Source organism: Gopherus flavomarginatus, chromosome 1 (genome assembly GCF_025201925.1).
Source record: "Gopherus flavomarginatus isolate rGopFla2 chromosome 1, rGopFla2.mat.asm, whole genome shotgun sequence".
NCBI lineage: Eukaryota > Metazoa > Chordata > Testudines > Testudinidae > Gopherus > Gopherus flavomarginatus.
In genome coordinates this window covers 123,657,903-123,674,435 of record NC_066617.1, presented here as the reverse complement: position 1 = coordinate 123,674,435, position 16,533 = coordinate 123,657,903, and the positions used below count along the sequence as shown (strand labels likewise).

At 42.1% G+C, this 16,533-nt stretch overlaps 1 protein-coding gene across 17 annotated transcripts in view; it reads right to left on the bottom strand.

The window, feature by feature from the left end:
- The window catches only part of PLEKHA5 (pleckstrin homology domain containing A5), a 294,700-nt gene that overhangs the window by 111,948 nt on the left and 166,219 nt on the right, over window positions 1-16,533 (bottom strand). For 16 of the 17 annotated variants that reach the window (XM_050967965.1, XM_050968002.1, XM_050967954.1 and 13 more), the window contains 2 exons: window positions 15,148-15,252; window positions 1,916-1,988 (listed from right to left, as the gene is read on the bottom strand). In XM_050967965.1, coding sequence (XP_050823922.1) covers window positions 1,916-1,988; window positions 15,148-15,252 — 178 coding nt within the window. The remainder of the gene's footprint in view (window positions 1-1,915; window positions 1,989-15,147; window positions 15,253-16,533) is intronic. The other variant, XM_050968097.1, reaches the window with a different exon arrangement.

The following is a 16,533-nucleotide window of genomic DNA, read 5'->3' as shown; positions in this document are numbered from 1 at the left end:
TAATATGTAACTAAATTATTGTTGTACGTAAATTAAATAAAGTTTTTAAAATGTTTAAGAAGCTTCATTTAAAATTAAATTAAAATGCAAAGCCCCACCCAGACCAGTGGCCAGGACCCGGGCAGTGTGAGTGCCACTGAAAATCAGCTTGCGTGCTGCCTGCGGCACACGTGCCACAGGTTGCCTACCCCGATCTAGACTGTTCTCAGTGGTACCAGAAAGGAGTAATGGTCTCAAGCTGCAATGGGGGAGGTTTAGGCTGGCTATTAGGAAAAACTTTTTCACTAGGAGGGTGGTGAAGCACTGGAATAGGTTACTTAGGGAGGTGGTGGAACCTCCTTCCTCAATCTCCTCCTTTTAAGATCAGGCTTGATGAAGCTCTGGCTGGGATGATTTAGTTGGGGATTGGTCCTGCTTTTAGCAGGGGGTTGGACTAGATGACTTCCTGAGGTCCCTTCCAACCCTGATATTATATGATTCTTCAAAATAAATTGAAAATGTTATGCACCTCTCCCAAAGTCCAAAACTACTGATTAGCTTTGAGTATCTAAATTATGGTTTGCTCCTCCTCTCTCATGAGAGATCACGAATTATAGGTCATGGTATTTTTGTTTCATCACCCACTGCTCCCAGTTTCACCAACAGCATCAAAAGTGGAGATTGGGAACACCACATATGACATTTCTATCATTTGAGACACCTGATGAGTATCCAAGAGAGCTGGGTAGATCAGAGAAATATGTCTTTTGCCCCGCCCCTCTCCATCACCACAAGCATCACTGTTTTTGCCCTCCTTATTTGTCTCTAGGAGTCAACTTCCCCATAATCAGTTTACCGTGGCATATCTACTCACTAACATAATACATTTTTTAAAAACTGCCAGCAAGGTGGTGAAATATTAGAGTCAATTATTTACGCAATCTTTTGCTCTGCCTGGCAAAGAAGGCTTTGAGACAAACAAATAAGGAAGGAAGAATGCCTCCAGTACATATTAAAGGGTGGCACCCTTTGTTTTAACAGAAAAGAGGAGTTACCCTTTTAATTGCAAGTGTGGCTTGGCTGGTAGAAAAGTGGTCATTGCCCCTTTAAGGCCCCTTCCCCCAAAGGTTTTCCTGCTCCAGATAGGAAGCAAGAAAAGGTGGACTAAGTCAGCATGGTGACTTGCCCTCACTCTCCCACAGCTGGGGGGGAGGAGGGATTATTTATACCCAGAGCTGTGCCACAAAAGCCCCCTTTTGGACCAGGCAAGCTTGTGGTGGATGTCCAGTGCAGGTACTCCACAGGGAATGGATATTTGATCTGATAAAATGGATTGGCAAAGAATTTTAAAAAACAGAAAAAGTGGATTTGGAGTTCCTACAACTGGTATGTTGGGGGGGGTTAACCCTCTTTGTTATAGCCTTCCCCTGCACAACCCTCATGAGGGGGATGGCTGGGTCCCAACAGTGGATTGGCTGGGACCAGGATGGGTAAGGGGACAGTCCCTGTGTATATGGCAAGGGTTATGGAATTACTTGCACTGTACTGGTCTATCTGCCACCTACTCCTAGTTATATAAGAATAAAGCTGCAGCCTAATTAAACCACATCCAGTGCCTCCTGTCCTCCTTCTGGCATAGCCAGACAAACACACAATGTCAGCAGTTGGTTTTGACCTGGAAAGTGCAGCTAGTTCTACCAGTGTCTACCAGCTGATTTTACATGTCAAGTTAACCAACAGCTCTTTGAACCCTTTCACCAATTAGAGGACAGGATTAGCTTTATTTTAAAGGCTCAATTGTAGCTGGGGGAGGGGACAGAAGACAGAGGGAGAACAGTTTATGTCAACAATTCTTACAAATTTTTTTTTTTTAAAAGACACTAAGATTTTCCTGTTTCCAAAATAAAACAAACAAATCTTTCTAAAGAAAACTTACCTCTGTAATAGAAGAGACACAGATCAGAAAGCACAAACCATCGTTTCTTCCACAGCTTCATACCAGTACTATCCTACATTAAACCAAAGTGTTCAAGTAAGCATCTGTCAGACTATCAACAATGAATGTCTCATAATGAAAACAGATCCCCTGGTTTGCAGTGATTTTATGCCATCCATTAATTTTCTTGTTTAAGAGCATGTTTTATGCATATTTGATTTCTTAACACAGTCCTGACTTTAAATACCAAGCTGATTACCAGAAAGCATACAGCTGATCTGATTTAAGATTAATGAAATACAAGCCCATTATTTTAAAAACCTAGAGACTACAATTTACAGTAAATGGGAAGAAGGAAATAAACATGCATGCTTTTTTAGAGGAACTATATGAGCCAATATTTTAAAAGCTATCCTTATCCTTTCTTGTCTTTCATATCAAGTGTGCACCAAATTCCCTGCTCCACCAGTATTCATATACCTGAAGTAAATTTCTCTCCAACATAAAAATATTTATTCCTAAACCAATTTCATTTGCTTTTATGTATGTAACCAATTTGCAATACATTTCTCAGAATGAAGGACTGCCATCACTACTGCAGTGTAAGAAAGATGATGCTTCACAGTGTGCACATCCTGGTAAAATAAGATTTAATAAATATGTTAATCTACTCCAAAAAGAAAGGTATGTGTGAATTTTAAAAGTATTCTTGTAGTGAATGAGGTTTAAAATGATATTCAAGGATGGCACAATAGTAAAATCCTAAGCTTTATATACACTCAAATAAGAAGAGAGTAGGTTACAAAAAAATTAAAAGATTCATCAAAATTTTTGGCCTCTTTTCAAGCTTTGCTCCCTAGGTAAAAAACAACTGTTACCCAGAGTGTAAAACCTACTTTTTCTGAATAATTGTATCTATACTTAGCAAACCCTCTGCCACTTAAAGTTTTCACAATTAGAATATTTTGTACTTTATAGGAACTTGCATTGGAGGATCTCAAAATGCTTTGCAAAACATGAATTAATTAAGGCCTGGTCTACACGACAGGGTTAGGTCGAATTTAGCCACGTCAGGTCGATTTAAAAATGAATGCGTCCACACAACCAACTCCGTTCCGTCAACCTAAAGGGCTCTTAAAATCGACTTCTGTATTCCTCCCCGGTGAGGGGAGTAGCACTAAAATCGACTTGGCTGGGTCGAATTTGGGGTAGTGAGGACACAAATCAATGATACTGGCCTCCAGGAGCTATCGCAGAGTGCTCCATTGTGACCGCTCTGGACAGCACTTTGAATTCCGATGCACTAGCCAGGTACACAGGAATAGCTCCGGGAACTTTTGAATCTCATTTCCTGTTTGGTCAGTGTGGCAAACTCAGCAGCACCAGGTGACCATGCAGTCCGCCCAGAATTGCAGAACATAGAATGTTTCTACACTCCCCCTATCATCTCTGTCTTTGAGGCTATCGCAGATTAGAAGGCGAAAAAACTGCACTCGCGATGACATGTTTTCCGAGCTCATGCAGTCCTCCCGCATTGATAGGGCACAGCTTAATGCATGGAGGCATTCAGTGGCAGAGGCTAGGAAAGGACATGATGAAGCGTCTGTTGGGGGAGCAAACGGACATGATGAAGAAGCGTCTGTTGGAGCTGCAGGAAAGCCAACAAGAGCACAGACCCCTGCTGCATCCACTGTATAACCACCTACCCTCATCCCCATGTTCCATAGCCTTCTCAAAAGAAAGAACGCATGGTTTCAAAATAGTAGCTACTTTATTTCGAAAGGGGGAGGGTGGTTGGCTTACATGGAAATAAAATCAACGAAGGGGGCAGTTTTGCATCAAGGAGAAACACACAATTGTCACACTGACGCCTGGCCAGTCACGAAACTGGTTTTCAAAGCCTCTCTGATGAGCAGCGTGCCTTTCTGTATTCTTCTTATCGACCTGGTGTCTAGCACAAAACGATCGTCTGCTGTTGCTTTCATGGAGGGAGAGGCGATTGATTAAATGTACCCCAAGCCACCCATGACAATGTTTTTTGTCCTATCAGGCACTGGGAGCTTAACCCAGAATTCCAACGGGTGGCAGAGACTGCGGGAACTGAGAGATAGCTACCTACAGCGCACCGCTCCGTGAGTCGATGCTAGGCATGGTAATGAGAACGCACTCCAACGACTTAATGTGCTTAGTGTGGACGTACACAATTGACTGTATAAAATGGATTTCTAAAAATCGACTTCATAAAATCAACCTAATTTCATAGTGTAGATACACCCTAGGTCTTTGGTATTCCTATTTCACAGATGGGGAAACAAGAACAAAGTTCAAACGACTTGCCCTATCAAGGTCATACACTACCTCAGCAGTGGAGCTGGGACTAGAAAGCAGGGATCCTGACTCCCAGGACTGTCTTTTAGCCACAAGAGCATTAACTTTAAAGACTTGAAATGCTTGTAAAAGCTTTTTTTGAATCTAAAGCATTTTTTAACCCATGACAGACTATTTAAGAGGTTGTTTAACTGAACCATTCAACACAACAGACATTCTCTTACTCAAGGATCACAACTGATATCTACAGGGATCAAGAAGATTCCCCAAATCATGCCACAACTGCACCATTACTCAAACATTATGGATTTTCTTTTTTGCTTTCCTTTCGATCATCAGGCCAAGATGCAGAAGAGTGGAGTTGATGGTTCTGGTATGGCAAATCCTCCAGTAAAGTGAATACATTTGTATATGGTGTATTTGCAAGCTATTTGTTTTCTTTTAGTTGAGTGTCATTACACAGCAATTGGACAGCATTTTCAATAAATGAGAAAATTAAGAATTGGTTCTAGACTCAGATTTGGTAAAAAGAATATAGAACAGGAGTGGGCAAACTACAGCCTGCAGGTCGCATCCGCCCCAAGAGCAGTTTTAAGCTGGCCTGCGAGCCGCACCAGCGGCTCGGCCCTGCTCCGGCCTGGGCACTGGGTCAGGGCTACACCAACAGCTCAGCCCCCCTCTGGCACTCTGGCTGGGGCCGCACCACGCAGCTCGCTCCTGCTGGGACGCTTGGTCAGGGCCACACCAATGGCTTGGCCCCCCTCCAGCAGAGCGCTGGGTCGGGGACTGCATCAGTGGCTCAGCCTCGCTCCAGCCAAGGCGCTGGGTCGGGGTCACACCATGCGGCTCCCAGAAGCTGGCATGGCCCCGCTCTACTCGTACGTGCTCCAATGGGAGCTGCAGGGGCGGTTCCTATGGATGGGGCAGCGAGCAGAGCTGCCTGGCTGCGCCTCCGCATAGGAGTCGGAGAAGGGACATGCCACTGCTTCCGGGAGCTCTGCTTGGTAAGCGCCTGCACCCCCCTGAGCCTATTACTAGGTAACTTATTAGAGAAAGAACGCTGTATGTACTTTAACTGTACCTCTCTGAAGGTCATATCATACCCAGATAATGCTCTTAGATCAGTTGACTTGTGTTACTGTCACTGCAAATACTTACACAGCACAGTAATTTATAGCATCCCCTTCCTATCTGAAACCACCATTCAAATGTTAAGAGAATAATTGAGTCTGTATGCCCCGCTCCAACTGAGTTTACCTTAAATCTACCCGCTATAGCCTTTTCATCAGTGAAACAAGATAGAAATTACATTCTAAAAGGGGTTTCAACAGTAGTATACAGCAATGAGAATACAACCTTTACAAAAATAGCCTAGCTTTGTACCTTAATTTACTCCGTCTCCCATAGTAAGCCTTTTCTATACAATAGATCTCCATTCTTGAATATTTCAGCACTACCATGATTACTAACCTGACATTATATATCCCTTACGAAATGAGTAATATGTAAGAAGAACTTCCCCCTCCTCCTGAGCATTCCAATAAAGAAAGCATCAAGTTGTTTTAGCAACAGAAGTATATCTTCCTATAAAAACAAATTACGAAGACACAGCTCAGGATAAAAAGGAGCAGTTACTCACCAGCACAGTAAGTTTGAGTTCTTCAAAATGTTTTGCCCCTGTGGATGCTTCACTGTAAGATGTATGCATGTTCATGTACTCTCAACTGGCGATTCTGAAAGGGCACAATCTCAGAGGTGTGCCTGATGCTCCCACATAAGGTCATATAAGGAGATGTGGACCCACTACCAATCCAATTCCTTCTTAACCACGAAGCCTGGAAGACTCCACAGCAGAAGAAAAGGTGAACCGGAGGTGAGGCATCCATAGAGAACAAAAGATCTCAAAGAACTCAAGTTACTGTACAGGTAAGTAACTGGTTCTTCAAGTCTCTATGGATGCTTCACTGTAGCAGATCCCCAATCAGTCTCTCATCACTGAGGTAAGTGCTCAGGAGGCAAATCAAAGACAGTTCAGAGGACTGCATCACTGAAGGTAATGTCAGCTCTGGATGCAGGTATGATAGCGTAATATTTGGCAAGCGTGAACTGAGGACCAGATTGCAGCCCTGAAGATTTCCAATATGAGGATACCCTTAAGGAGGACTAAGAAGTGGACTGAGCCATAGTGGAGTCAGCTGTCACTCTGAGGGAGGATGTATCCCAACAGCTTCACAGAAGGTCAAGATACAATCCAAAACCACTTCAATAGTTGAGTGGAAACTAGCTGTCCCTTCATCCTTTTGGTAAAGGATACAGAGCCTGGGAGAAGCCCTGAAGTCTTAGTTCTCCCGAGGTAAAAGCCAAGGCACTTCTGACATCTAATGTGTGGAGATTAACTTCCTCCCTTGGGGTATGGAACTTAGGATATAATAAATGGATCTCTTGGTTGATGTGAGATTCCAATGATATTTCAGGGATGAATTGATAATGGAGGCATAGCATACTATAGATCTGACATGAGTGCCCCAAGTTCTCTCAGCCATCACCTCAGCCAGAAGAATATCAGAAATGAAGCCTCGAGGGAGATATGAGAAGGACCAGGTAGCCTTCGGCTTAAATGGGGAGTTGCTCAAGATGTTGAGGACCATGGAGAAGCGTGGTTTTGGACAAGAGGGACTAACTTACATAAATCCTTAGGGAATCTGGTGGTGGTTCAATAGACAAAGAGTGAAACCCCTTCCACATGTAAGTGGAAGGCCATAAGGGTGGCCAAGAGCACACTAACTCAGCTCACTGAAAGACCTCATGTCTAAGTCCAATAGGTCATCTAGGATCCCTAGAGTGGAGCTTTTGAGGATTGCAGAGTGGTGAAAACACCAGGAATGGAAGCATTTCCATTCTGGCAGTAGGTATTATGTATAGCAGATTTCTTGATAGACAGAAGGACTGACTGAACATTGGCCGAGGTGTGAACTCTGTGCCCGAGAACCATCTAGTAGTCAAGTTGTCAGGTCCAGAGACTATAGGTTGGGATAGGTCAGGGCATTTGAGCTTTATGACAGGAGATCTTTCCTGAGGGTAAGGTGGCGAGGCACTGCCAGAAAAAGTACCACACTTGCCTCAGCCACAATGATGCTATCATGATAGCCCTCGCCCTCTCTTATCTCAGTCCGAGCAAAGTCTTGATGATTAGAGGAACAGGCAGGTAAGCACAGAGCAGGATGTAGGGCCAATATTCTTATGAGGAATATTCCAAGGAATTGTGTCCATATGCTCTACTAGAGCAGAAAAGATGATGTTTTACATTGCTTGAAGCTCTGAAGAAGTTTACTTTGAGGAGGCCTCAGATCTGGCAGATGCCGTGGAAAATGGAGCCACCGAGCTTCCCATGCGTTGTCCTGATAGACAGTCCCTGCTCAGGAAATCTGCAACTGTGTTCTGAAGACCTGGCTGGTAAATCATGGAGATTTCTTAGCAATTCTGTGCTTAAGGACAGCGATCTTGTTCCCACTGGTCAGTTTTTGTACCATATAGCTACAAACTACCCTGTTGTCTCACGTTACCCTTAGAGAGTGCCCCTCGGTATCACAGAGGAAGTGCTAACACACAGATTGCCCTTAGTTCCAGGATGTTAATGTGAAGTTTTGTGAGGACCATCTGTCTTGTGCTGTGGCACCTCATAGATGTGCCACCCCCCAAACCAGGAAAGAAGTGTCCATAACAAGCTCTTTCTGAAGTGGTGGATGTGAAAATGGAGTTCCCATTAAGGCCTTTAGTGGGTCTTTCCACCACCCAAAAGTGTCTACGACTTACATAGGCATGGTGATTTGTTTGGAAAGACTGTCTGTTTAGGGTGTACATAGTCCTTCGCCATGCCTGAAGACACCTGCAGTGCAATCTTGCATGTAGTGTAATGAACAAGGAGACCAAAATGTAGCTCAGCAGTTGCAGGCAGATTCTTGCAGTTATTGCAGACTATGCTGTAAAGATCAGTCTGGACGTAGTGAAGAATCTGTCATTGTGAAGGTAAGCCCAAATGGTTAGGAGTTTGGCATAGACCCAATTAAGTCTATTACTGGAATGGTGTTAGACTTTTTATATTGACTCAGAGGCCCAGAGACTGAGGTTATAGGGGGTTGCTAATTGAGCCTCATGGGAGGAGTGGCCTCTGAGGAGCCAGTTGTCCAAATATGGAAAGGCTGTAACATATTTATCATTGTGGCCCACAATGTGTTACAAGGGCTATAGGTTGAAAACCATTGCACCCCCACCACCGACCCCTCCATAATCCCCTATGCCCAGCACCCCCTGCCCAGAAACTCCTCTACAGAATGGGGCCATGAGCGGTGCCCTGGGCACGGGGCTGGACCTTGCCATGTGGGACCATGCAGCCTAAAATCTGGGGGTGCTGCAGCACCCATACACCCCTAGCTCCCAGTACCCTGACACCCCTCACTGCCCAGAGAGTCTCCACAGTCCACAAACCTGCTCAGAGACCCACTCTCCTGTACCCTGTGGCATTCACCAGCCTGATGCAGTCTCCCCCTTCAGTTAACCCCACCCCTTTGCAGACCAGAGCAGCAAATTTTGAATTTTTTTTTTTTAGCACACAACTAGGCTGCAGCTGTGTGCTAACTGGGTTGCATGTGGCACAGGTTGAGAACTGTTGATCTAGCCTCACTCTTTGCAGGACCTGCCTTTAAACTCATGTGGACTGTACACCACAATGGGGCATGAGTTTTTCTGAGATACTCAAAATAGCCTGCCTGTAACTGTGGAAGAAAGAGCTGGGGCAGGTTTAGCAGGGCTTGAACCCATGGGTCTTAGGCATAAAACGTAAAGTGCCATATACCACAATAGAGACAGCAAGAAATTGAGGGTGGCGGGCTCAGGAATCCTCTGAGCACAAGTTGTGCTACCACTAAGAAGAAAATAACTAGGCAAAATGAAAAACTAACTACATTAACAAAAACAACAAGGGAAGAAAGAAAAGGGAGGAAATAGATGAAAGCAGCAGATACCGCAATTGCTCTGTCTCAAGCTACAGGAACTGAGAAGGAACTGGAGCGGCAGTGGGTCTGCGCCTCCTTTTATGTCCTGGCCTGAGCGCACAAGGAACTGCTCTCATAGGTGCGGCCCTACGGACGCTGCTTTTTGCAACATCCAGTTGAGAGGGCACAAGTGAGCATACATCCTATGGTGGAAATATACTCAAAGGAGTGAGTATTATGGAGAGAAATGTGAGGGAAGTAAATTCAATTTCTGAAATGAGAGATTACCGCACAGACTGACTACATCTGGATGCACTATTCTTTGAAACACCTTGTTATGTATTTACCCCTCATGGTAGTGAAATTCATCAAACACATAATGCATGATTTTCCTTTATTAATGGAGTTAGCCAGGACTCATTTTGACAATATTCTGACTACATATTTGTTTCTCAGGTGGTCCTAAAGTACCCTAGAATAAAAACTCATCTAGGAATTTATTGCAAATTTTACTAATTTTCCCACCAATTATTTGATTAAATGTCCCTATCTGACTAACTATATTCAGGATGTTTTAACTTCTCTTTTTGATACTACCTCAATGTGTGGTACATGACATGAATGGGCTCTAGGAGACAGGACTGAGCCTGTGTGTATAAAAGGAATTAAGTAGAGGGGAGTGGAAGTGATTAAACCTTTGGTACTTTGAGGCCCCATCTGGAAGATATTTAACTATTTGATTCACACTGAATTATTTCACCACATTAGGTCTCCTCCGAAGCACAGTATCAAATGCTGACAACCATTCACACAACTCTAGATTCTTTGGTACTGCCTTCTATATCAACACAAAACAATATTGATGAAAAGCCAGCTGTAAGAACTCAAGATTTAGTAAGTAACTGAAGAAGCAGGTAGTAAATTAAAAATAGGACAATGACAAACATGCAAGAAAAAAAACTACAAACTGATCTATCAACGAAATTTTTAAGCTATACTTAACTGGATTTATGTATAAATATACGCATACTAAAACACTAAAAAGTTCATATCAGATAGATGGTGAGAGGCAGCTCCTCTGCAATCAAAAAATTTGACAAATGATGAATGTAATGTGATATATATATACACAAAGAGCTTGATTTTCAAACTGAGGCTATGGGTCAGCACATATTTTAACACTTATGTTTGTGCATATATTTATAGCAATTGTGGTGGGAAATGGGTCTAAATTATGTGTGTGTAAATGCCCATGTTGAACATGCAATGGCTGTAATTGTGCACAACAATTTGTAGCAAGGCACTCTTCTCTCTCTCGTCAGACAGCATTTCCCCCTCTGGCGATGGCAGGCCTGGGGTAATCAGCCCCACTCAGGCAGGGTTTGCCTTCCCCCTTCTGTGCTCCCTTGGTCATATTTTCAGAGTAGGCCTGAGGGTCGGCCTAAGGGGTGATCCTCCCCCAAACCGAAGGAAACACTCTCAAATAAAAACCCAGGGGAGGTACCTTTCGCTGCCCCCCTCGTCTGGGCAAGGTGTCATCCAGTTAGTTGCCCTGGGGTGTCAGTCCTTCCCCTAGCAAGCACTCAGGTTTGGCTGCTTCCCCTATGGGAAGGAGCACAGCCTCTCACCCTGGAAGAGAGTATTTCCCTGCTGCCACCAGCCTGGCAGCAGCTTATTTCTCTCTCCTCCTTTGCTCTCCCCAAAGGAGTGGTTTTTAAAGGTTTCAAGCAGCCCTTAATTGGATTCAGGTGTCCCTAATTCATCTGAAGTAATCCCTTCTCAACTTGTAGGAAAAAGGGACTTCAACATTCTAGGGCTAATACATTGGCCTTCCAGGACCCTCTTGCAGCCGTCCGGCCTGACTTTTACACAAATTATAGGCACACCAATGTGCACAGAAGGCCGCAAGGCTTTCTTTATGAAAATCAAATCTACCTTTGCACACAATATGTATGTTTGCATCCCTATATACATCCATCCTTTTCAAACAGAATTTCCAGTATCTTGATACATTAACAGAAACTAGAGTTAGAAAATACCTATTAGGTCATCTAGTTTATCATCTTGCTGATATAGATTTGCTCCTTACATAACATTTTTGAATAATCACTGTTTGCATTTGTGTCTCTCAAATGATTAAGTGTCCACTTCCTAGAGTGTGAACCCACAATGACTTGTGGCCCAAATGTGAAGACCTTGGATGACACTGACACCTCTGAAGGAAACATTTGCAAATTAGCAGCACATAGCCCAGAATGTGAAGTTACAGAGCATCAAAGGAAGACATCCGCCATCCAAAAAAGTCATCACAATACCACAACAATAGTCTGATGATTCTGATTACAAGCTATCTTAAGCAGAGCTGCTTAGCACTCATTTTTCTTAGGGAGGAGCTGATTCTAAAAGAATGCTTCTGAAAAAACATAACTGTCTTGACAGCTAAGAGTAAACAATCACAGCAACAGATACTGGCAAAGACATTCAGCCCTCTAAGATGACTTTACTAGTATTAAGACACATTCAGAGCCTTGAATTTTAAATTGTCTATATATTCAGACAATGATCAACAATGTTTGTGCAAAACAATCTAATGACACAAATTTTATTGATCAAAAGTTTTTTGCCTCAGGTTCACACACTCATGAGATGTCCTTCTATATCACAGCACAAAACTATCCATTATCCAGAATAGGACAAATAGTTGTCTGATGAATGAAAAGTAATTAACTTTTGTTATACAAAGGGATATTATATGTAGATCTAAAAAAGGACAATTTTAAATGCTGCTTGTAAAATAATGGTACTAAACAAGATCCACAGGCTTTGCATCGTGCTAACCCATATGCTTTATACTGCAGTATACAACTTCGTTCCTCTACATAAATGGAAGAGAAACAGTGGGGAGGAGACATGGATCTTAGCTGGATACTGTGTCTCAGCACATGCGCAGACAGCAGGGCAGGGCAACACAGTTAAAGACCCAGAAACTTCCAGAATAAGGTGGTAGTTACCAGACATGTTCAGTAGATGTTCTGGGCTGTATATAAAGTTTTCATTGTGGACAACCCATCTGGCAGGTTACACCCTAGTCACATTCTGGAAGCTGTGCCAAACAAGAGAGCAGAAGAGAGTAGGGATTTTAATAAAGGAGTTAAGAACAACCCTGTGGACTCAACAGCTGATGGATGCAGAACCAAGAATTGTGTCTGCTGTGAGGGCTAGGTCCCAACACCTCTACTTTGGATACAAGTGAGTACAACTTCAGCTTTACTGACTAAGGAAGCCCTCCATTAGAATAACATTTGGTCTACCACAGTAAGTCCTAGAGGGACGGGTGGGGGAAGTATGTGTCACCTCTAGCAGCTCCAGAGCCTGTAGAACAGTGGTCTCCAACTTTTTTGTCTGGTGAGTGCCAGATGATGAGCCATGGAGGACCGTGGCGGCAGATGAGCATCCACAGAAATTCTGCCAACAAGCGGCAATGTCAATAGGCATTGCCACCAAAATACCACTGAAAATCAGCGGCATTTCGGCAGCGATGCCTCTGGATGATACAGCTTGTCGGCAGCATTTTGGCGGATGCTCATCCGCTGGCCAGTACGCGGGCACACTTAGATGCCATGGTGCCCGTGGGCACCACGTTGGGGACCTCTGCTGTAGAACATATACTTAGCAATCAACTAACTGCTTTAAACTGGGATTCTGTTTCAGAAAGAGAATGGGGAACTACTTAGTGAGGTGAGGGTTTGTGAATTCTTGCTTGAATTACCAGGCTTATAGGGAGTGATCATGGAAATGGATATTTTACGTGATCCCAAACCCTGTAACACTTTGGATACAGACTTCTGTTTCACCAGCAACTGAAAGGACCAGTCACCTATTAACACAACAGCTAGAATGATGCTAACTTTGGAGATCCCCAGACTGTTTGTTTGCCTATTGGGTTCTGCAGTGTTTGACGGGACTGAGATGTTGACATATCACAAGCTCTGATGATTCAGATTTCAAGGCCAAAGGGGAACATTGTGATCATCTCATCCGATATCCTATGTAACAAAGGCCATAGAACTTCCCTAAAATAATTCCTAGAAAACATCTTTTAGGAAAAAAACATCCAATCTTGATTTAAAATTTATCAGAATCCCCCACAGGTAAATTATTCCAATGGTTAATTATTCACTGTTAAAAAATTTACATCTTACAAGTGACACACACTACATACTATGGTTATACTATAAAGATGAGAAATCATCTGAGAGAAAAATCAGAGGAGAATGTGTTTTGATGTGTGCAATGAAGTTAGAAAATGTTATATATAATCCTTATATTTGAATGTTTGTAACAAACAAACGGGGAAATCTATATAAGGAACACTGGCAGATTTATTGTCTAATAATATTTGTTTAGAAGTTATTCATAGTAGTTACAATATTTTATACTATTTACAGTGTGGTGTCCATTAAATGTTTTACTAACAAAACATATGGTGAACTCTTTGAAACTGACTGGGAACTATTAACATCCACTTATCAGGGTTTTACATACAATAGCCCCAAGGTTTAGCTCTCTGTAATGATTTTTGACAAGTCCTGAAAAGACAGAACTGTTGTCTGCCTGGAGCTAAGCTGAGGTGCAGGAAGAAGGGGAGTATAATATTGCTTGAGCTCTACTGCCACCCATTACACTAGTTAGAGAAATAAATCATTTATGTTAGTGGGTTAAAGTGCAGCAGAAAGAGATGTTTTTCTCTGCCACCCTTCCTAATTCAAACTAATATGTTAACTGGACATAAAGAAGTGAAATTACAACAGAAATTCAAAAGCAGCTTCTTTTCAAGTCATAAAGTAACCAAAAAGAGGAAAGCCCACATAACCCAACCTTATGGTACCTCAGCTGGCAATAGCTGGATAAAAGCATGGGCCAGGAGAAGAATCTAAATATGGGGGAGGAAACTCACTGCCACCCTAAGTGAGTATCAGACAGTGCTCAATGTAGTTAAATGATCAACGTTTTTAATTATCTACCTAAAAAAAGGTTGAGAAAAACTATTTCAGGTCATCTGTTTGCATTATAGTTAATTGGACTATGCCTGGCAATTGTGGGTCCAATACATACATGTTCCCTCCCCCCGCCTCTATTTTCACCTAAAAACACCAGTTTGTTTTCTAGTAGCACCCACAACATGCTAGAAAAAGAGATGTTTTTGCTCTAAGATCTAATAGTCCTGAACTGTTGATTGCAAGAAAGTACAACCAGTTAGAGGGAGATTTTCAAAAGTAGAAACGGAAGGTACACCGTTGACTTTCAATAAGAGTTGGGTGCCTAATTGCTATTTATACTTTTTAAAAAAATCTCTTAATGTACATTAGTGACTAAAAAAAAATCACATTTCAAACACACACACTCCGAGAGAGAGAGAGAGAATGTATTTATAGAAATAAAAAAAAAATATATATATATATACACACACACACACACACACACCTATGTTCAAGCCAAAAAAATATCCCCCAGTAGCCATCCCAGAATAATAAATAGCAAAACATTTGGCCATTCTTGCCCTCTTTTCCCACCAATTATCTATTAACTTAGTCTTCCATCCCCAATATGTATTTGCCAGACACCCATCCTCCAAATCCTTCAGATATAACAGGTCCCTGAATTTATAACATTGTACCTTTCTCCTATCATGCTTCTCAAAAGGAATACAAAGTAAACCACTATTTTGTACTTCCTGGCTGCTTTTATTCATTTTTCATTGTGTATTTTACTCAGTACGTGATACGAGTTAATGAAAGGTAACACACATGCACCAGAAGAGATCTGTCATCTTCACACCAATGTTTCTAGCATTAGGTTTCACATCAACTATTGTCCTGCATACAATAATAAACAAGGAACAAATATGAATACCTGCTTGTAAAGCCAACCCCGTCTGATGACCGGTGCATTGGGATTCCTCTTTATTGAGTTTGATCTCTTTCCAAAATTATGAACCTTCTTTGAAGACCGTGATGTCTAAATGGAATGAACATTAGAAAATGCACCATCAGTGTCTTAACTCTAGGAAATTGTCATATGTTTCTTTCCTCATATTTTTGTTCTCTATCCATGCTTCCCCTTGAGAATTGCAGGATATTGCTTTGTTTCTTTTTAGATAAATAAGTACGGTAATTGCCATGCTGTTTCTGCTGGCTCCAGAACTTCTCTAAATTTTCTGCAGTGAAAAAGAGAAATCCCAGAGCATAACAGGATCAAAACATTTTAAATACAGATTTAATATAATTTTTTTAAAAACAAAAATATAGTTGACTTTATTCTAAGACAGGGTTTGAAGAACACTTACAAGACAATACAAGAACTAGTACGAGAACTAAAACTATGATAAATGGCAGTAATAATGAAAAAGGTGCTCCAGAGCAACACTTTGGTGAGAAAATCCCAGCACAATCCCAATAACTGGGAAAGAGGTCAGATTGCTACAAGGGTGCAGTCTCTGGCTTCTGATTGAGCCTTTCATATCTTCGTCTGATGAAACAGCTTTTATTCTGTCTGTTCTTTCCTCGCAATCTTCCCATTCACTTTCTCTTGGCTGCTACAAAAGGGAGAAGATCTTCACTACTCTACTTGCTCCAACAGTTGTTTTGGTTCTCCTTCACCTGTAACTCCAGCATCCATTTCTCATGCTGCTTATGGCTTTTTTTTTCAAGCTGCTACAGCATGAAATTAAAGTGATTCTTGAGAGTTTAGAAGAGTGGCTGTGAAACTAACGAGTCTCCTATTTTTTTCCACTCTTCTTCTGCCTCCTAAAGCAATAAGCAGCAGCAGAGACACTGGAGGGATTCACTATGTCTTGAATACTGCTCTGCATTGGTTTACATTTAGTTTTTATTTGGAAAGTTACTGTTGCAAACAAAGGATGGAAACCTATTTTTTTAATATTAAAAGCTTAAATTCCATAGAAATGAATGGCTCAGAGCTGGTGCATTGACAAGTATAGTTTTCCTTTCATCAAAAGCAGGGAACTAGGAAACAAGAATCCTAGGTTCTGCTCCCAGCTCTGCTACAGACTTACTGCTTGACTTTGGACAAGTTATGTAGCTTCTGCACCTCTGTTTAATCTAACACTGATGAGATATCCACCCTGATGGGATTGGCATAGTTTGTACTACAAGAAGTAATTTTTACTCCGTTGACATTCACACCTTCTTGTCATCTGTTGGGAATGGGACACATCTACCCTGATTGAATAATTGACCCCTCACTTGGTAAGGCAATTCCATCCTTTCCTGTGCTGTA